Source organism: Equus quagga, chromosome 16 (genome assembly GCF_021613505.1).
Source record: "Equus quagga isolate Etosha38 chromosome 16, UCLA_HA_Equagga_1.0, whole genome shotgun sequence".
NCBI classification, from domain to species: Eukaryota; Metazoa; Chordata; class Mammalia; order Perissodactyla; family Equidae; genus Equus; species Equus quagga.
Window position 1 is genome coordinate 65,102,281 of NC_060282.1, and position 22,612 is coordinate 65,124,892.

General features: G+C 38.5%; 1 protein-coding gene, 1 long non-coding RNA gene and 1 other non-coding gene across 3 annotated transcripts in view; 1 reads left to right on the plus strand and 2 right to left on the minus strand.

Moving 5' to 3' along the window:
• Window positions 1-13,583, plus strand: part of MCMDC2 (minichromosome maintenance domain containing 2) — a 37,908-nt gene extending 24,325 nt beyond the window's left edge. The window contains exons 12-14 of the mRNA XM_046641653.1: window positions 1,572-1,714; window positions 5,726-5,835; window positions 11,485-13,583. Coding sequence (XP_046497609.1) covers window positions 1,572-1,714; window positions 5,726-5,835; window positions 11,485-11,651 — 420 coding nt within the window. The 3' untranslated portion in view covers window positions 11,652-13,583. The remainder of the gene's footprint in view (window positions 1-1,571; window positions 1,715-5,725; window positions 5,836-11,484) is intronic.
• Window positions 13,584-13,797: 214 nt separating this feature from the next.
• LOC124228022 (uncharacterized) lies at window positions 13,798-16,998 on the minus strand. The gene is made up of 4 exons (XR_006885609.1): window positions 16,872-16,998; window positions 14,472-14,588; window positions 14,095-14,208; window positions 13,798-13,966 (listed from the first exon to the last, which is right to left on the minus strand). It is a non-coding gene; the product is annotated as an uncharacterized LOC124228022 (long non-coding RNA).
• Window positions 14,284-14,368, minus strand: LOC124228312 (small nucleolar RNA SNORD87). Its single transcript, XR_006885698.1, has one exon. It is a non-coding gene; the product is annotated as a small nucleolar RNA SNORD87 (small nucleolar RNA).
• Window positions 16,999-22,612: the final 5,614 nt, after the last annotated feature.

A 22,612-nucleotide genomic window follows, 5' to 3' on the forward strand; every position in this document is an offset into this window, starting at 1 on the left:
CATCCTAGACAGAAAAAAAAAAATGTAAGAGCAAAGACATAAAAGTAGAAATAAGTATACGTGGAAAACTATGAGAAGACCTGCCTGACTGGAGCAAAATTTGTATTATGGAGTCATCGGGATTAGGATTTGGGAAATTTACAATAAGCCTTAAAGCTCAGGCAAAAGAATTTATAGTTGATTTGTCAGAGTTTAGAGAACAGTTGTAGACGTTCCTAGGCTAGTGAAATAGTGAAAATTATTTCTCCAGAAGATAAATCTGTTCGTCACACAAAACAGATTTGATGGAATATGTTGCAGCCTGGGTTCTAGGAGGCCAACTGAGATGGGGTTTAGTGTGCCAGTGTTTATTAGAGAGTGCTCTTCTGTCAATACCTGTGGAAAGGAGAAGGAAGCAGGTTTGGGCAAAGGAAGGAGTCAAGCTGCGATGCAGGCCCCAAGGTAGCTTCTGGCTGGCCCCACAAAGAGCTCTGGAGCTAAAGAGACCCACCAGGGTTGTCCTGCTTTAGATAGAAATAGAGAGGCTTTATAACACCATTCTTCCACTTCAGCCTCAATCAGCCATTTGATATGGGCTATACTGAGGCAATCCCTAAAGAAATTGACAACTGGAGGCCAACACTGACAGCACTCCCAGTAGGTGGGGCAACAAGTCCTTTCCTGAAGGGGAATAGAGGTGGCACATCACTGTGCCTCCATAGGGTAGAACTAGGGAGGGCTACTGATGTTATTAATAGTATTATTATCCACTTTTGAAGGCGTGGAGAGAACCGTGGATTATAAAGAGAATAAAGCAGACAGGACATATCCAGATCTTTAAAAAAAAGTTGTATTTAAAATATAAATATTATAGTTAACAACCTTATTACTGTTAATTGTTCTTTTTGGTTCTATGAGTTGAAAAAGCAGAAAACCACTAAGATGGTGAAAAGTCTGGAAATTATGTCATGGAATAAAGACTTAGGAACTGGGAATCACTCAGAAAGAAAAAAGCACAAAACTCAGAGGAAATAGTGAAAATCATTATGTTGAAGACTTATTCTTTAACCAAAATTTTACTGAATCTCCAAGGCCCACCTTCATAGTAGTTATACAGTACCTCCCACATTGCTGGTGTTCAGTTGTGTTCTTTAAAAGGAAGGAAGGGAAGTAAGGAGGGCAAATAGCTCTAGGGCCAATGAGAGAAAGTTATAGGGAATTCAACTGTCAAAGGATTAAAGCTATTCAAAGGGAAATGAGCTCTGAAGGAAGCCGCTCTCCCACTGAAAGGCTCTAAGTGAGCCTTTATTCTGGGGGAAGCAAAGACTTGATAGGCATTCAAAGACATTGCATAGAACACTTCTAAGAGGGAGGAAGAAATTATTCTGGGTAAACGTTAATATTCATTACAAGCCTAAGACTATGATTTAAAGTGCTCAATGATTTTGGAATGGCCCCAGATATTTAATCAATTTTGATATAAATAAAACATGCAAACTTTTAAAAATAAAATGACAATGTACTTTGGATTTTTGTAATATAGATTCTATAATAAAGTTTGAATCTCATAAAATTTTCACACTTTAATTTAGCTGCTGGCTTTTGCAAAGAATTTGAATGTAGAATTCAGCTTGGAGGCAGAAAGAATGATTCATGGCTATTATCTAGCAAGTCGCAGAATCAGAACAGATTCTATATGTGGATCAAAACTGTCATCATCTGCATTAAAATATTTGTAGGTATTCAATGCAAAATCTTAAAGCCAGTATTGACTTTTAAATGATGTCTTTAATGAACTTATTTATCTGTTTCACTTTTTTCTTTGTTTATTTGATTCCTCATTGGTTGGTTTACAATTTACCTTGTTCCAACAGAATTTAAAGTGACTTAACTCCTTTTGTTATATTGTTTTTTGGGTTTTTTTTTTTTTTTGGTGATGCCAGAAGCTAACATCTGTTGCCAATCTTCCTCTATTTTTTGTATGTGGGATGCCACCATAGCATCACTTGATGAGCAGCATGTAGGTCCATGCTTGGGATCTGGACCGGTGAATCCCAGGCTGCTGAAGTGGAGGGCAAGAACTTAACCACACCACCACTGGGCCGGCCCTTTATATTGTTACATCAGTTGAACTTCCAATAATTTGTTTTTCACTAAATTAATTTTTATTGGACCTCCTGTATGACATGTGCATGAGAAAATTTCTGATTTCAAATGCAAATGATTGTTTTTTAAAACGTGACTATTTATGGCCCTGGCCCTGTGGCCAAGTGGTTAAAGTTCTGCGTGCTCTGCTTCAGTGGCCAGAGGTTCGCAGGTTCAGATCCTGGGTGCAGACCTACTCCACTTGTCAGCCATGCTGTGGGGGCATCCCACGTACAAAGTAGAGGAAAACTGGCACAGATGTTAGCTCAAGGCTAATCTTCCTCAATTAAAAAAAGAGGAGGAGGATTGGCAACGGATGTTAGCTCAGGGTGAATCTTCCTCACACACACACGAAAACAAAGTGACTGCTTACATTCTAGGTATTTTGTAGTTGAATCTAGAAAAATTCTTTTTAAGTATATTTTACTTTAAAATACTTTAATAGACTCATCTATTATTATTCCTCTAAAAGTTTTTCTAAAAAACTAATTTTTATTATAAAAGTAAAGTGTGGACACAGTAAAAGAAAAGTCTAAAATGTCCTGCTAACCCTACCCATTCCTATCCCACTCTCTAGAGACAATCACTGTTAACAGTTTTTGTATATCCTTCCAGAAATTATCTATTCAAATACTAGCATATACAAATATGTAACTTAAATATATGATGTATATTAAATATATATTTTATTTGAATATATTATATATTTTTAGATGTATGTGTTATTTAAACTGTTAAAAAAGCAAAATTCAACTGAGTAAATTTGAAGAACTAATTGGCTTTATTCAACAATTCATGAATTAGGCAGCATCCCATCTAACAAATAGAAAGGAACTCCAAGGGCTATACAAAATGGAAGATTTTATGGACAGAAGTGGGTAGAAAAGGAAGTTTCTAACAAAGAGTATATTGTTTCAGACAGGGTCATCTTCCTTTGGGATAAGGATGGGGGTCTAAACGGCAGATTACCACACTAGTGCTGATCAGGTAATTCTAGATTGACTGCTTAAAGATCACATCCCTTTGTGAGGATGTGAAACTTTGTGCGAGGGTGAAACTGTAATTAGCTGAGATATTAAGTCTTGGTTTGCTGATGTGGGGCTTAGCACAAGTGACTCCATTTTGGGCTTATTGTCTCTTTTTTAACAAAACATTTTATATATATAAATATATATAATAGATAAATATAAATATATATATTCATATGGGTAGATATTTTCTTTTTGCCCAAATGAAATCATGCATGATATACATATCATATTATCAGCACATAGGGGCTGGTCTGGTGATGCAGCGGTTAAGTTTGCATGTTCTGCTTCGGCAGCCTGGGGTTCACCGGTTTGGATCCCTGGTGTGGACCTACACACCACTCATCAAGCCATGCTGTGGCAGGTGTCCTACATATAAAACAGAGGAAGATGGGCATGGATGTTAGCTCAGGGCCAATCTTCCTCAGCAAAAAGAGGAGGATTGGCGGCAGATATTAGTTCAGGGCTAATCTTCCTCAAAAAAAAAGAAAATTATCAGCACATAAAGGATTACTTCGTTCTGTTTTAATAGCTGCATTAACAGTTTTAGTGTGTTTTGATGTGGCTGTACTATAATTTAAATAGCCCCTATTGACAGACCTTTACACTTCCTTTGATATAGATTAATTAATGTATGATCTCAAACAAATTATGAAGTAGGACCAGGAGTAAAATAATCCATTAAATAAATAAATATCTTGTTATAAATGCAATATAAAATAAGAGAAGTGAAGGACTGGCAGGAAATATCAACTATAAGTCTGTAAGAGATAAATAGGTTTAGTTAATTTCTCCCACTGTATATGTTTTTCCTCTGTATAAAAAGGTATTTTTTATTTAAACTCACACAGTTTCAGTTTACATTTGACTATATTGATCCAAAAATTAAGCAGAATTAATTTTAATATGATAACTCTACTTTTTCCCATTGTAGAAATAAACACTAGAGGTGGAGATGAGGTTTATGAAATAGCAAAATAAATGAACCACTACTCAGAAGAGTCATAAACCTTGATTTTTTCTCCTGCTTCTATAGATAGTAACCTAATAATACCATCTTTGCTTTTCTAGTGAAGTGGAGCTGAACAATACTCTCTTCTCTCTGAAAGGCTTTATATGTATATGTATATGTATATATATTCTGTCCTGGTCAACATTTTTAGAAGGAGTTTGGGTGAGGAAATCAGGAACATGATAATTAAATTTGTAAATAAACAACTCTGGAGAGATCTTCACAAGCTCAAATGATGATTTTAGTCTAACAAGAAGAAAATTAATAGGATAAATGTACTGCCCTCACTTAGGTCCCAATCTCCCTAGTACAAGCGGGAATGGATAGGAAATGGGTGATATGGCTTAAAATGAAAGACTTATTTCATTCTTTATGAGTAAACAATGTAATAAGGCTGTTAATACTTCTGTGATTTGGGGTTGTATTATAGAATATATATAGTATCAAGAGAAAGAAAATGCCAGTTCTGCCTCACCTCTACTCTGCTGGTCAATTACTCCTGTAGTACTGTACTGAAAAGGAATGTTAACCAAATCTGGTCACAAGGAGAGTAGCCAGGATGGTGAGGGGTCTGAAAATTATGTCTCATGACATAGTAAAGGAACTAGGAATACTTATCTTGGAGAAAAGAAAACATAGGACAACTAGAAAAGTTGTCTTTGAATATTTTAAGAGCTGTCACATTTAAGAAGTATTAGACTTGTTCTGTAATCCCAGAAGACTGGTGGGTGGAAATTGCAGTGAAACCAGTTTCAGCTTACGTTTATATAATCTTTGTGGGTGAGTCCCAGAATTTTCAAATGCCTTATTTGAAAGCACAACAACCCTGTGAATTGTTCTTATCCCCATTTCATAACTGAGCTTCAAAAAAATCTCAAATTAAATGATTTATACAAAGTCACACAGCTAGTAAATTCTGGAGACTTAGCCCAGGTTTTCTGATTGCCAAGTCCAGCAATCATTCAAGTACATTGCATATGCCTAAGGGAGATTTTTTTCAGGTAATCAAAGCTAGTTTAAAAATATAAAGGAATGGATTGCCTCATGATTCCTAGCGAATCCTGGGAAAAGTTCAAAAGAGACTGGAAAATAAGTAGCCTGGGATGTTGGAGAGAAAATTCAATTATCTGATGGGAGTTAGAGCTTTGATCCCCAAGATCTCTTCCTACACTGAAGTTTCAAGATTCTATGAGGACTTCAAATAGATGAAGAACTGGAAGAAAACACCAAGGATGTGTCTATAGTTAGGTTAATTCTCCCAACTGTGTATTTATCTGAATAGAACTTAGGGGGGAGGGGAGGAGACATGGAATAATAAAGATAAGCCAGGGTGGAAACCAACTCTTTGATAAGTCAGGATACTTGCTCATTCTGGAATAGTCTATTCAAGTTGGTAGGAAAAAAATGCTTTGAAAAGAAATTAAAAATTTTTTTAAAGTAAGAATATGCTGATCTTTAAGGTGTGGCTTATGTTCATGTGTGTCTTGGTTTGTTCCTGCCAAAATATATATTATCTTTATAATATCAACATATTTTGATTGGCATCAGTTTTCTTTTTTAGAGTTTCCCTATCTGAAGCCCATGCTCGACTGAACTTAAGGAAAAAAGTGCTTAAAGAAGATGTATTAATTGCAGCCTTATTATTTGAAACATCTCTCACATTGAAATATGGTAATCTATTAAATTATTAATGATCACTACAAATAATTATATTTAAACTTAAATATTCTTAGTCTGTTAAATTGAAATGTTATATATATTTTAAAGAATCATAAATTTCTATCAGGTAACGCCTGTTTGAATTTGAACATTTATTAATTGCTTATAGGAAGTATCATTATCTGATATTAAGTTCCTTATTGTGCATGACTGTTTCTAATCTTGAACTTTTGCATTGCTTAAAGAATTCTGAAAAGAAAATGTGCTTAATATAACACATGAAATGACTTTAAATTTATCTTCCTTTTGAAATAACATGCAACATTTGTCAAGCAGCTTTGGAGTCAGGCAAATAGGCAAAGAAAATGTGATTATCTTGCATCACCACCTTCTCTGAATTGCTAGTTATAATACTATGACCATAGCATTTAATTGTTTGAAATGAATGGGGCTTATTATGGTTTTGCTAATAAAAATATAAAAAGGCTCTTAAGGTAAGAGTAAAGAGAGTTAATCTTACAAAGTTCTTTGTTGCATTAGATGAGACATTAATTTTGATGAGATATACCATCCTTCAAACCAAACTTTGGTTCCAGCTCTGGGACTTAAAGGATGTATTAATGTAGACTTTTCTGTGTGTATTTGTTCAGTGCTTAAATTTGCTTTAAATTCAATTTATTTTGTAGTACCTTTTCAAAAAGATCCATTAGAACATTACAACTTTGTTGTATAATTATCTAAATCAAGCATTCTAAACCTAGGATCCATGGATACTTAGAGAGTCGTAGGGGCTTGTGAATCCCTACATTATATGTAAATTTGTATATGTCTGTGCTTTATACCTTTTTGCTTAGGAAGATGAATCGTAAGTTTTATCAAATATGTCTTAGAGGTTCATGACCCCCAGAAGAGGTTAATTATCATCCTGAATTAGTTTTATTTACCAAGAGAAAAACACTAGTTCCCAGCCAATGCTAAATAGGAGGAAGGATATATGTGTTTTTATTTTTTATTTTTTCTGCTTTTTCTCCCCAAACCCCCCAGTACATAGTTGTATATTTTAGTTGTGGGTCCTTCCAGTTGTGGCATGTGGGATGCCACCTCAACATGGCCTGACGAGCAGTGCCATGTCCGCGCCCAGGATCCAAACCCTGGGCCGCCAAAGCAGAGTGCGTGAACTTAACCACTTGGCCACGGGGCCAGCCCCTATGTGTTTTTATTTTTAATTTGCTTTATCTTTACATTCTTCTTTTATTCTATATGTAAAAACACAATTGGAAATAATAAGACATTTTATGTACCATGAAGAAAAAATGCTTCCAAGTTTACTATGACATGCCATCAGAATTGTTAAGATACAACTAGATTTCTGTAAGAAGACAAAAATGTGTGTCTTTGAATTGAAAAACTATGGTATCGTAATATTAAGGACTCCTGTGGTAGAATATGGCTGTTTTCACGTGGTAACTACTTTGTCAAGACTTACTTGAAGCATTTAAGAAAGCATTTGTTAAGGGAAATAAAACTATGTGAGGATTTTTTTTTCCTTTAGTTACTTTTTTGTTTTCATAATGAATTTTAGTTAGGTATATTGATTTTTAAGTCTTAAGCAAAACAATGCTAAGAGCTCCTTAAGTGTTACTTTAAATATAGCAGGCAAATGATCTCTACTCAGGGATATTTTTCTTGGATGCAGAAACCAATAGTTTGTGCTCATGAACTGGATTTAGCAGTTAGGGCAGGGGAGAGAGGGAGGAATTAAAGAAAACTCCCAGGTTTCTACCTTGCACAACTGAGTGGATCATGGTGCTATTTACCAAGACTGGAAAGAAAGAGAAAAAGGCTTGGGAGAAAAATCAAATTATAGCTATAAGTTTGAGACATGCTACAGAGATATCAATAGACAGGTGTAAGAATCTGGAATTTAGGGGCTGGCTCTGTGGCCAAGTGGTTAAGTTTGCACGCTCTGCTTGGGCCTGGGGTTCGTGGGTTTGGATCCTGGCCATGGACCTACACACTGCTCATCAAGCCATGTTGTGGTGGCATCCCACATAGAAGAAACAGAATGACCTACAATTAGGATGTACAACTATGTACTGGGTCTTTGGGGAGAGAAGGAAAAAAAGAGGAAGATTGGCAACAGATAGCTCAGGGCCAATCTTGAAAGAAAACAAAAAAAGAATCTGGAATTTAGAAGAGAATTCTAACCTAGAAATATAATTTAGGAATCATCAGCACAGAGATTGTACTCACAGCGATGGAATGGATGAAATCACCTAGAGAAGGACTATATAGAGAACTCCAGGACTGCCCTTGAAGAATTGCAATATTTAGAAACGGGTTTGAAGAGGAGGAACACAGGAGATTGAGAAGCAGCAGCTAGAATGTAGAAGGAAAATCAAGTGTGGCATTATAGAAGCCAAGAAAGGAGAGTGTTTCAAGAAGGGAGAGGAGTGGTTAGCTGTATCACGTGCTACTGAGTTTGAGTGACATTAGATTTGGCAATCTAGAGGTTGTAGGTGGCCATGATTAGAGCTATTTCAGTGGAGTGGGGATTTGGGTGCGGTAGGAAGTGAGGATATAGAGATAGCACACATAGACAACTGTGAGATGTTTGACTATGAAGATGAAGAAATAAGGGATTAGGTGCAAAAGGATGTCTGGTCGAGGAAGGGATTTTTTAAAAAGAAGATAATAGATCAAATGATATGCAATAGAGAGTAAACTAATGATACTACAGAAAGAGGGGAAGATCAAAGGAGTGAAGTGTTTAAAACAGTGAGAAGGGATGGGATCTAGAGCACCATATGAAGGTATTGGTCTCTGATAGAAAAGTCACTTCATTTTATAGGATGAAAGACAATGCATACAGAATCAAGCAGGCCTGTAGATTTAGTCATGTATCTACACAAGGTCATCAGCTGAAAACAAAAGATTTGAGGAGAGGAATGGAATATAATAGTCATTGTAGGGGATAGCAGAGCAAGTGAGCTCGAGAAACCCAACAGGGTTGTCAGGCAGTGCAAATTCCCATTTGAGGTTTCTGTGATTCGTTTAAAATAAAGAAATACCATTTATGTGATTTTCTGCCTAGCGGCCTGAATGCAGGCTGAGTTCATGCAGAGTTGAGGTTTTGATAGGTGAGTGTGGCAGTGTTACAGACGGGCAAGGGAGTTGGGGGACTGGCAAAGGAGGGACTTGTAAATTGGTTAAGAGGGAAGGGAACTGAAGGAAGTAGATTGGAGGTCTCTGAGATAGAAGACCTGGAAGCTGGAAGCATAGGAAGTAGTGTAGGGGCGCAGGATGTTTGAACTCATGGTTTTGACGTAAGTTTCTGGGGCTATCAGGTTCCTGGGACCTTTGGGAATGTGTGGTGGAGGCAGAGGGAAAAAGGTCAGGACATAGGGAGGTTGTGAGTTAAATGGATCATTGACTTGGAAATCACTGAATGGCAGGTATTAAAAAAGAGAGGAAGATAGCGGAGGGCTGAGCTGGTTGTTGACTTCACTGTGGAAGTGGAAAGGGTGATAAAGTCCAGATGGCACTGGGCATCAGTGGGGGAGAGATTTTTATCAAAAGGAAAGCAGGGGCAAGAATGGTCAGGAAGCTGCAAAGGGGCAGCAAATTAGGCATTGACTCATTCTTGTGACACTAAGGTATGTGGGGTGTTTGAGAAAAAGCAGCTTCACTTGAGAGAGCCACAAGGAAAGCAGCGTACTCAAGGAACAGCAAGGTTTCAGGTAGGGTAAGGCAGTAAAGAGAGCAGTCACAGAAGTCTGAGGCTATCTAAGTGTTTACTGACAACAGACAGCTCTAGGAAGGTAGGTACTGTCTGTGTGGGTAGCAGTTGTACTCCTGGCTAGTCATAGTTAGGTAATCATTCAACGAAACAGAATTTAAGAGCTTAACTCCTACAGTAATAGTCAAGGGTTTTAGGGTTTCTTTTAATTGTGGTAAAATATACATAACATAAAATTCACCATTTTAACTATTTATAAGGACACAGTTCAGTGGCGTCATGTACAACATTCACACTGTTGCACCATTCATCTCCATAACATTTCAACATTTCCCAAACCGAAACGCCATAGCCAATAAACACATAACTCCCCATTTCTCCCTTCCGCAGCCCCTGGCAACCACCATTCTACTTTCTATCTCTATGAATTTGACTTCTCTAGGTACCTCATCTAAGTGGAATCATATATTTATTCTATTTTGTTGGGCTTATTTCACTCATTATAATGTCCTCAAGGTTCATCCATGTTGTAGCATGGATTAAAATTTCCTCCATTGTGTATATATACCACATTTTGTTTATCCATTCATTCATCAATGGCTACTTAGGTTGTTTCCACCTTTGGCCATTGTGACTAATGCTGCTATGAACATGAGTGTACAAATCTCTCTGAGATCTTGCTTTTAATTATTTTGGGTATATACCCAGAAGTGAAATTGCTGGATCATATGGTTAATTGTGTTTAATTTTTTTGATGAAACTCTAGGGTTTTCTATCCGGGTCGCACCATTTTATATTTCCAACAACTGTGCACAAGGGTTCCAACTTCTCCACATCCTTGCCAATTCTTATTTTCTTTTGTTTAGTTTTTGATGGTAGCCATCCTTAGGGGTGTGAGGTGGTATCGCATTGTGGTTTTGATTTGCATTTTTCTAATGATTAGTAATGTTGAACATCTTTTCATGTGCTTATTGGAAATTTGTCTATCTTATTTGGAGAAATGTCTGTTCATCTTTTGCCCTTTTTTAATCGGGTTGTCATCGTTGCATTGTAGACACCCTATCAGATACATGACTTGCAAATATTTTCTCCCATTCCATGGGTTGCCTTTTCACTGTTATCTTTTGATGAACAAAAATAGTCTTTTGATGCGATCTATTTTTTTTGTTGCCTGTGCCTTTGGTGCTATATTCTAGAAATTGCCAAATCCAACATCACAAAGCATTTCCCGAATGTTTTTTACTAAGGGTTTTATAGTTTTAGTTCTTACGTTTAGGTCTTTGATCCACTGAATTCGGTTTTGTATACAATGTAAGGGACCAACTTCATTCTTTTGCACGTAGGTATCATTTTCCTAGCACCATTTGTTGGAAAGATTGTCCTTTCCCCATTGAATCTTGGCACCCTTGTCAAAAATTATTTAACCACATATGCAAGGGGTTATTTCTGGGCTATTCTATTCCATTCCATAGGTTGATGTTTGTCTTTATGTTAATGGTTCTTAAATAACTGAGAATTGTACAATAATGTCTATCATCCACTTACCCTTTATAGAATAAAAGGATTAGTGTTTCCCTACCTTCCAATACCTTCTATCCCTACTTTTTCCACCTCCTCAAGTCACTATTCAGCTTCAAAACTGTAAGACTACTTCAATAGATAAATTTCTAGTTTCCAACCTTTAAAATTTGAACATCAACATGTTTCTTCCATTGGCCCTGGTACCTGTTTGTTTCATTTACTGAACCTATTTCCTGGGTCTCAAAAGAAAAAAGGTCAGATTTAAATAATTACTGAAATACTTTACTAAGTAGGTCAGAACTTAATTTTAAAACTTTCACTAGAATATTTTGAAATGTGATTTCTTATTTAATATTTCAAGGAGTATGCCTCATTTACATTTTTTTCCTTTTTTCACTTAGGGGCCACTGTATTTTGTGTTGCTCCAAATGCAGTATTTCCATTTGAACTGTATAATGAAGAAAATTTAGAGCAAAGGGATATGTATCTGACTCAGTGCCAACAACAACTCCAACAGTTTATTGCCACATATGGACCTGGGACTCCTGTTTTCGCTAGTGATGAATAGGCAATCTGAAGAAAATTTTTTTCTTCATTTCTACTTAAGCAGTGGAAAAAAATGTGAGTGATCCTGAAGTAATGCTTCAGATAATACTGTGTGTAGGAGTACATTAGAATCCCATCTTAAAAAATATAGTATGATCTCTTCAAATTAATTACTAATGAAATAAACACTAATCCAAACCTCAAAGCCAAGAGCAGAAATTTAAAACTTAGAAGAATCCTACAAAAAAACTTCTGGTTAGCCAAGTATACCAGTGGTCAACAGATAAAAATATAAATGCTGCAAACCCAGCAATGAAAAATTGGTAACTGGTAACTTTTACATGGTTCCCTCCATTTGTCACAAGGTGGCAATAACACTTTAAATGAGAATATTTACCTACCAATTATTTTAAACCACTTTTTCTTGTGCTTGTGAACTTGACAAATTGATGAGTAAACAACAGCAATTTTTATAATCAGCAGCCTTGAATTTAAGACTTTTCATGCTTAACTAGATATTGACATAGCCATTATATGAATATATATCATTTTGGAAGCCCTAATTACGCAGTCAGGAAAAAGCTTTGGAATTTTCCATTTTCTATAAGCCAGGTTACACAGAAAAAAGTAATTTACATCAAATCAAGGAGCAATGATTGGCTCTTTAAACCTAACTGGTTACAAGATACCAAAAAAACAAGAAAACAATTTGCAAACCCAGTCTTCATTTTTGGAGCGAAGTATCTGTTCTGAAAAGGTAAGGATACCATGAGAAAATATACTTATCTTGTAAAATCCCCAAAATCCTTATTTTTATTTTTCAAAGCTTTAATGAAAGATAATTTTACTAAAAGGAAATGTCATCATAAAATTGCCACCTTATTAACCAAGACACTACCACAGTACCAGAAACTGATACTTCACACAGCTTCATGGATAGCTCACTCTCTATAGAACTTTTGACAAGTCATTCACTCAACAATATTTATTGAATATCCACTAGTGCCAGACTATAGCGTTAGCTTTCAGAAGGCAAAACTAGTTTTTAAAAACAAAATATTTACATATTACAATTCTGTAGTTAAGACTTTATTTTATGCCTTCTTATATATTATTTTTCTGGTTCTCTATGGGATGAAGGGAAAACATTTCTATTTTATAAAAATAGGATCCATAAAATGGCCTCCATTTTACAATTGTGAAGTGTTAAGGTTCTTTTGAAACAGGAGGACCAATATCAAACACTGCAGGGAAATGGTTTTCAAATGTTGCCTCTAATGGGAAGTGACTACAGAGATGTCACTGTACACATTTTATACTGTGGTTTAACATACTGAAATTAGAACCCTGATAAAAGCAAGGCCTCAACAGGGAAAAAGGAAGATTTAGCTAAGTCTTCTCTGAGGTAAGAATTCAGCTCAGTTTTAGAATTCTTATAAATTCTCCATTCCTGGACAGACTAGACTGTCCAGTCACCATCTTCCTTAATATAGCATGTTGTTATTATTTGTACTAGGATTAGGATTATTTGGTTCACAAAGGTGAAAGCAAATTAATAAAAATTTTAAATTTACACAAAATCTGTAGGTCACAGGTGAAACCTTGACTTGTAAAGGGCAATTCATTAAGGAGTTTAGGAGTTTTTCAGGTCTAATAGCAGGTTCTAAAGGGGAAGTCCACATAGTGAATATGCAGTGATTAGGGCCTCTCCAGGAATCCGCTAAGGTAGGCAAGAAAGGGTATGAGAACTGGAGGTACTAGAAATTTCTCCCCAGCTGCCTGCCACCTCAGAGACTTATTATCCACAAAAACCCTAGTTATTGTGAAGAACATACTACCCCTAAAGTATGTTAAAAAACAAGTCTGAGGGGCCGGCCCGGTGGCGCAGCGGTTAAGTTCGCACGTTCCGCTTCTTGGCGGCCCGGGGTTCGTTGGTTTGGATCCCGGGTGCAGACATGGCACTGCTTGGCAGCCATGCTGTGGTAGGCGTCCCACGTATAAACTAGAGGAAGATGGGCACAGATGTTAGCTCAGAGCCAGGCTTCCTCAGCAAAAAGAGGAGGACTGGCAGTAGTAGATGAGGGCTAATCTTCCTCCAAAAAACAAAACAAAACTAAACAAAAACAAAAACAAAAAAAAAGTCTGACTAGTGACTATGAGAATAGCTGTTTCAAGAGTTGATATAAAGACTTTATTGCCCAGCAATCAAAAGTAGTCAAACATTTATTTTCCTATATAATTTACTGTGAGGTGATCAATGTTAAATAAAATACTAATTTTCATCATTTCATGTCGTCTTGACCAATTCTTCATTTTTTCCTTCCAAAATGTGGTAACCTCAGAAAAACAAAAAGAAACCAACAGTGAAAATCATTCCATACTCAAACTCAAAGAAAATCATACCCTGACACACAAAGGCAACTTTAACAGGAAATGGCCCCAGCCCTTTGGAGTTTATCAGATACCTGTGAATTATAAGTAGATGTAGTTGCTTCATAAATCATAATTACTTGAGGCAATGAAGGATTTTTCAACAGCACAGCTAAGGACTTTGACATTCATCTGCAGCTACCTATAAACTGAAAAGAATATTTCACTCATTTTAATTAAAAAACCACATTACATTTGAGTAATTCACATAATCAATATAGATTACTGGCATCTCAGTCTTAAAATTATGTCTTCAAAGAAACCCTCAGCTGGGTAAACGGCAAAAAGTTAAGTCATCATTGTGCCAGTTATTAAACCTATCTATGTAAAAATGTATTAATTTTTGGTACTGCTTTTCAAGAATACCACAAATACATTTTAAAAAGCACACAATTTAATATTAACTTGGTACCTTATACATGTTGTTGTGCTCCTAGTGGTTTTTTCAAAGCCATCCTCTATCTCAAGTTTTTGGAAAACATTTATCATGACCTTCATTCATCTTCAAAATTCATAGGCTCTGGTGCACCTGGAAATTAAATATCCCACTGTGAATTCTCATTTGGACTCCCATCTGTCTGTTTGGCATCTTATATGAAAGAATGGTCCAATAAGATTTTTTTCCATTCTTATCAGGAACCATAAACATAACAACATTTGCAATCTTCCTGGCTCCCAAGGAACTTTTAAAACTACTAACATTGAGACTATATAGTGGAGTTAATTTTCTATCTGTTGTTTAACACATCTCTAATGGAACAAAAGAATGTAAATACTGCTTAATTCTACTTTTCTGGTAGTCAAAACTGGTAATCCCCCAATTTAAAATATCTATAATGATTTGAGTATGTGTTAGTCCTTTTGATTGATTAGACCCTAATAAGTCCATAAATGATCTTTCCAAGCTGGAAATGGATTCATTAGCACGGGCAGGAAAAATGGTGGATACATTTATGATGTTCTTTACTGTGGCAGTATTGATTTTAAGACATGATATGGTCCTAATGAGTACCCAGCCATTGCTTTTCTGTCTCAGAGCTTGACATGGATGAGGTATGAGCCAGGTTAAAGGTTAGATATATTTTTAAAAATGTGCAGACCTCCAACTAAAAGCATTACAACAGCAAATCTAACAGTTTTAGAGCCGAGATACATTATGTTGGCATCATTATTGGACACAGTCCTGTGGAATGACTGTCCCAAGCTGCCTGAAAGCACATTTAAGGACTGCAAAGGGCATGGCCAGGGGCACAGATCATGTCCTACAGCTCCCCAGGAGGGAAAGTCATTGAACTAGGCAGCTACTGAAAATGATTTATGAGGACACATCAAATGCTGGACCTTGCAAAACAATTTATCATTTTCAAGTCCTGAAATGCTGAAATATTTCACATAATCAATATTAGGAAGACAAAGTATTGGTTATGATTAATTCCAACTTGGGAAATTTCAGTTTAATATAAGATTCATGGGAACTACTGACAACTACATGCATAGTCCCATTAGTGTGAAGCCTAAAACAAGAAAAAGAATGTTTAGGGATAAATAATGTATAATAAAACTGCTATCTATCTCACCCACTTCAAAAAACCGAGAGACTGGACATACATTCCTAGGCCACGGGCACCTCAGGATGGAAGGCAGGGGAATGGGATAGGGAAACAACAGACGCTATGGTACTGAAATATTCCACTTCTTCAATGGACTGGTGGGCTCTCGTGTATTTAATATGCTTCAGGGCTTACCTGCATTATCAATATTTTTATCAAATATTTAATTTGTAAAACTTAAAAAATTCCAACACTTAGCAATGAAAATAGGATTCAAACCACTTAGGCCTCAAAAATAAGGATGACTGTAACACCAAACAAAACTAAGCCATCACATTTGCCCTGTTGACAGTTAACTGTGAAGATGCTTTAAATGAAGCAAGGTATTTCAAATTTGGGGAAGAAAGAAACCCCACATGACCATAGCAAGTCCCATCTATGAGGTCTTCATTTATAACTTGTTTTTGGAAAGGCAGCATGTTCTTCCAGTCTCCCAGCTGTTGACCAGTTTCTTCTGGGTTATGTCCAGAAATACACGTCCCTGTGTTAAACACAACCATCTAAGGAGAGCGGGCACTTGCGGCCTATTCTACACTGTGCACGTTGTTCTCCAACGCCAGTGGCACGTCTTTAGAGCATCTTTACAAAGAAGACCTAGAAACAAAGGCCGACAAATACCTCTCCCCTGTCGAGACCACAACTCAGTTAGTGGGTAAACTGTGCTGTTAACAATTTAAAAAGCCAATCACAAAGTACAGTTAAGTAAAGGCTGTCTTGATTCCTGAGAGAATCCCTTCCCCCATTATAAAATGCTCCCTAAGGACAAACGAGCGCCCGTGAAGGGAGCCCGGCACCGTCTGGGCCGCACGCAGAGCTTCACTGGGGATGCGGGCGGGGGCCGCGGAAGGCCCGGGCGGGGCGGGACTCACCGGGCGACCCTCCAGCCGCCGCGGAACCGAGTCACTCAAGGCCCTTAATTAGTTTCCGAGCCAACAACAGTCGAAATCGGCGTTTACTAAAGAGAAAGGCCAGCTAGGACTCGAGGCGGTTACTCACAAAACGCGACTGCGCAGGCAGCCAGGAGGAAAGCTCGCGGCCGCGTCCACTGGAGGCCGGGGAGGCTGCCTCCGGGGCCGACCTCGCGGGCAACGGACGGAGGCCGCCCGAACGGAGGCGCGGGGCCCAGAGGGCGGAGGGCCCCGAGGACCGAGGCGGGTTCCTGGCAGAAAGAGAGGAGGAACTAAGACCACGGGGACTCCCACCTGGACGAGCCTGGGAAGGGGCCGGCAGGCGCCGCCGCCCGGGCCGCATGGCCCAAGGAGCCTGAGAAGCCCGCCTCCGACGGCGGCCGCGGGGAAAAGAAAGCACGGCCCCGGCGGAGGCTCTTACGCGCCCCGCCCCTTCCGGGCCCTGGCCCCGCCCCGCCCGCCGGCCGCGCCGCGCGGTGGAGAGCCGGGTGGCTGGAGGGGGAGGCTTTGACTGTCGGTCTCTCCCCGGGAGTTTCGGTCTGGGGTGGCGCGGCACACCCCAAGTTTGTTTTGACGGGTTTTGGAACTTCCGTAGAGGCTTTCAAGGTTCATGAGGACCTCCCATAGAGCGATTTCATTGGGTCTGCAAGTGTTTAATCTACCCGCTTGTAGTGGATCCAAGCGAGCAGAAGATGCTCTAAAAAGAAAAGATCACCCGTTCCTAGTACGTTATATTTGGTCGTCTACTCCCTCACAGTTCAGTGCTTAAAAAGTCGTGGTACTGGACATCCCAATTTAGAGTAAGGGTATCTGGAGTCGACTCCTTCACACACACACAAGAACCAGTTACCAGAAAGAGAAGCTATTTCCTCTATAACAATAGCTACTGTTACTCTTTTTTTATTGATAATAATAATAAAAACAATAATTTATTGATGGTAATAATAATTATTGATAATAATAAACGGTAAAAAAATTCATAAAGCAGTCACCTGCTTGTTTATAAACATAAAATTTGCTTTTGATTTTCGTGTTTTGTGTTTTATTTTTCTTGTTTATCTCAGTCGTTATACTATCTTGAGTCTTGGCTGCAAAGCACCAGGCCCAGTGCTGGAGGAGACAGGTTGATGATCTTGTTGCCAGGAAGAATACACGTGAAAGCATACAATTAAACAACTGAATCAGTAAAAGACACGTCCTCTTTCCTTTAACAACTGGAACTCTAAGGAATTAATACAAAATCCAGTACGAAATGTATTTGCCTCAAAGAAACGCGGTATGAAAATCTAAACCTAGCAAAATGAATTGTGATCATATTCACTTTACCGAAGGATTCTTCTCTATATAAAATTTTTGTTGAATGCTTTACAGGGGTTTAAAATGGTTTGATTGGGGACCCAAGAGGGCACTGTTTTTTCCGCCCAGTGGTGGCTTGGTCCTCAGCCTGTTGTCAAAGACTCCTGACTGAATATTACTTCTACAACCTGGGCAACTGACTCCACCTACAACTGGGTGGGCAGGTGTGGGAGCCACCATTACTGAATGGTGTAGGGAGGGTGAGCTTGGATGCTGCACCCATCAAATTTAGGCAAGTTTTCAGTGCCCAGGGCCATATGAGAAGGAACTGGAGACCAGCATGGACACTTCTGCCACAATTCCCTACAAGATGGCTCCCCAACTGCTATATGTTTTCCTTTCCTCCTTCTGCGGGAGCTCTCATGGCATTCATTAGCCCCTGCTTCCAAGAGATACCTGACCTAGGAGGACAGAATATGGAAGGGGCCACTGCCTTAATGACTTAGTATGTTCTTTTTTCAGACCAGGTATAATTAAATTCCATGACTAAAATTTAGGTGTTCCTAAAACTCTGCAGCCACTCATTTTCAGATTATTAAGTCAGTTATTTTAATTGATGAATAATATCATTCATTAAATAAATATCTGTTTTCAACTGCAAGTAAGAAGATATGCAATTAAATGGCTTTTAAAAAATGAGTAGTGAGGGCCAGCCTGTGGCCAAGTGGTTAAGTTTGCGCACTCTGCTTCCGTGGCCTGGGGTTTCATCAGTTGGGATCCTGGACGCGGACATGGCACTGCTCATCAGGCCATGTTAAGGCGGCGTCCCACATGCCACAACTAGAAGCACTCACAACTAGAATATACAACTATGTACTGGGGGCCTTTGGGGAGAAGAAGGAGGAGGAGGAGGAGGAGAGAAGGAGGAGGAAAGAAGATTGGCAACAGATGTGCCAATCTTTAAAAAAAAAAATGAGTAGTGTATTATTCCACATTACAAGAAATCCAGAGGTAACTAGTTCTAGGGTTGGTTAATTCAGCAGCACAATATTGTTGGTTTGTGGCAAACTTGTCTGAGACTTGATTTCCCCCTCATGGTTGCAAGAAGGCTCCCCAGCTGTAAACATCACATCTTCTTGTTACAACATCCAAAGGCAGGAAAGAGGGACATTTTTCCTCATGTGTTTCTTTTCTAATCTGGGTGGAAAATCTTTCCCAGAATGCCCTTCAGGTGCCATTGACCATGACTGGATTGCAAGTCCAGGCATTATCAGCTGATAACGTGAGAAGCTGGGCTGTGGCAGAAAAGAAAGAGGAGAGGGGATGGCTGCTGGGTGGGCCATCAACAGTGCTTGCCGCAATGGGTAATCTTAACTTTAAGGTTTGGGGGTATCACTGAATCTCACGAACTCTTTTCTAATTACTCTACGAGAGAGAACATTACAGGGGCGTGAAGGAGGATGTGGAAATTCTGAGAGTGAGAATGAGTACAGATTTTCACTTTAACTTCTTTAACTTCACTTTAACTTCTGCCTCAAAGATAACTTTTCTTTAACACAGCATTATTGATATACAAAGAATCTCACATATTTAAAGTGAAAAGTTTGGTAAGTTTTGACATGGGTATATGCCTGTGAAACATCACCACACTAAAGATAAAGAACATACTCATCACCCCCAAACATCTCCTCCTGCCCGTTTATAACTTCTCCTTCATGCCCCCTCCCAACCCCGCCTTCAAACCTCATCCCCACGCAACCACTGACTTGCTTTCTGTCACTGTAGACTAGTTTGCATTTTCTGTAATTTGTTTAAATGGAATTCATATAAGTCTGTACTCTTTTATACCTGGCTTCTTTCACTCAGCATAATTATTTTGAGATTCATCCGTGCTGTTGTGTATAACAACAGTTAATTCCTTTTTAGCACTGAGTAATACTCCCATACATGGATATCCCATAATTTGTTTATCCATTGACCCACGGATGAACGTTAGATTGTTTCCGGTGTTTGGCTGTTACAAATAAAGCTACTATGCACATTCATATATAAGTCTTTGTATGGACATGTGCTTTTATTTCTCTTGGTAAATAGCTAGGAGTGGAATGGCTGCATGGCATGCTAGGTGTATGTGTAACCTTGTGAGAAACTCTTTTCGAAAGTGGTTATACCATTTTACATTCCCATGAGCCATGTTTGAGGCCTCCAACTGCTTCATGTTTCTGCCAACACGTGATGTGGTCAGTCTTTTTGTTTTACATTCAAAAATAGATGTGTAATGGTATTTCATTGTGCTTTTAGTTTGTATTTCCCTAAAGAATAATAAGCATATTTTTACATGATTGTTTGCTATCTGAATGTCTTCTTTGATGAAATGTCTATTCAAATCTTTTGCCCATTTTAAAAATTGAGTTGTTTGTCTTTTTATAATTGAGTTTCTAGGGTTCTTTATATATTTGGGATACAAGTTCTTTGTCAGATATGATTTGCAAATATTTTCTCCAAGTTTGTATCTTGTCTTTTCATTCCTTTAACGGTGTCATTCAAAGAGAAGTTCTCCATTTTGATGAAATCCAATTTATCAATTTTTTCTTATATGAAGTTTGCTTTTGCTCTTATATCTGAGGAACTTTACCTAATTCAAATTCTAGAAAATGCCTTTTTATTTTCTAACCATAGACCTACTCAATTATCCCTTAGGAGAATAAACACGCCCTTTTCGGGACCACAGATTACTCAACTAGGTTTATGACTATTTACTATTCACAATTCTCTTTGAATCCCACACCAGCTAGGTCTACGTGGATTATGTCATGAAATTTTCCCAAACCCAATAAGCCCCATCAACACTGAAAGAGTCATCCTGAACCAGATCCTCCAGAAAACTCATAAATCTCCTGCCTTTGCCCTGCCCATCTGAGATGCTTTTAGCCTGCCAAGGCAGTGGTCTCTCTTACTCTCCAATAAGGGATAACCTCCCTCCTTTACAAGTTTTTGTGATAAATGATAAATTTGGCATTGCTTTACCAACAGTTATTTTGGTAGTCTTTTCAGAGAATCCGCAGTCAAAAAAAAAAAGAAAGAAAGAAAGAAAAGGAAAGGAAAAAAAGAGGAGGGAGAGAGGCAGAAGGGAATAGATAAATGTCTCCAAAAGCACAGGTAGACAGATCAGAAGAGGAGACATCCACAGTGTGTTTGTGTGTGTTTTAAACAGCCTACATGTCCAGACACTGGTAAAATTAATTATAGTACATCCATACAATGGAATAGAAATCCTACTCTTGCCTGGGAAATTTATTTACTCCCTCTTTTAAACTACTTCAGCCTGTCTCTCTCTCCTCAAACTTCTTCTTTCTTCTCCCCTTCACTCTTGCCTGATAACTTGTATTAGTCGGAGTCCCTGACGAGACAGAAACCACACAGTAATTTAAACAGGAAAAGTTTAATATAAAGAATTATTAACTATAACAACAAGTTACCTATTAAGAGAAAAAGAGAATTCTAAAGACTATGGAAATAGCAGAAATAGGGAGCCCCACCGTCTCTAAGTTGAGACAGAGCCTAACAGAAACAGATTTGGTAGAGGTCACTCCAGACCTTGTGGCTCACTGAATGGCAGAGAAGTTCACTGAGATGCCCGATTGGCAGAACTTGCTGGGAAGCCACCCTTGGAGTTGCTAGGGGAAACTACCCACAGGGAGGTGCTACATGCTGCTGGCCACAGTTCACTGCAGGAACCTGTTGAGAGGAGCAAACAAGAACCAGGAAGAGAAGCTCCTTCTTCCTGGAGTCTCCCTTCAGCAGCCTCTACTGACAAGCCTTAACACTGTGCCCTTGGCAAAGGAGAAATGTTTACGTGGTCCAGCTCCATTATAGCAGAGCAGGTCAAGAGGAGTAAATCTGGAGATGAAAGACAGTAGAGTGGTAGCTGGCACATTCTGTCCTCTCACTCCATTGAGAAAATAGCAGCCATCAGATGGGCACTCACCATCAAGTCCGCACCCCTCTGGGCCCACTTCCTCCTTCTGCCCTCCTGTTGCTGGCCGAAGTATCCCTCCTCCTATCAAAGGTGCTTGGTCCTGACCCTTCTCTCCTTCTCAGAGACTAGCTCCTGCAGGTTTCCCCTCTTCTGCCTCATCAATCTCTCCCTTACCGCTGGACCATTCCAGCAGCATACAAACATGTTCTAGTTTCTCTATACAGTTTATTTATTCATTTTTGGCTGTCCAGTATCCATTCCCACTTCTTTTGATAAAAGCGTATATTGACATTGCTTGAATTTACATGTCCACCCCAAATCTCACCTCCGAAGTCAAGATTCATGGATTTTCTGACCACCATTTCCAATGCTGAGGGTGGAGGCAGGTAATGAACGTATCCCTGACTTTTAACCTTTCATTCTCGTCTTCTCTCTTTCTCTTTTTCTATTGAAGCCTTTATATTTCTTCTTCCTCTCTAATGGAAACTTCCATTAAGTCATCTCTTGAGATTCCTCTTCCTATGCAAAACTTAATTTTTACTCCTTTAAGCTTTGCTTTATTAGTAATGGGTTTTGGAATTTAGAATTCCCCTTTCCCTTACAAGTCTATCACCTTCAAAGAGACTTAAGAAAGTCAATGTAGAAACTCAGGGGTGCCTGATAACCTTGATTAATACTGTCAATAACTTCTCATTATACTTAAAAAATATCTACTTGCATATAAGTCAATTGATTTTTGACAGGGGTGCCAAGACCATAC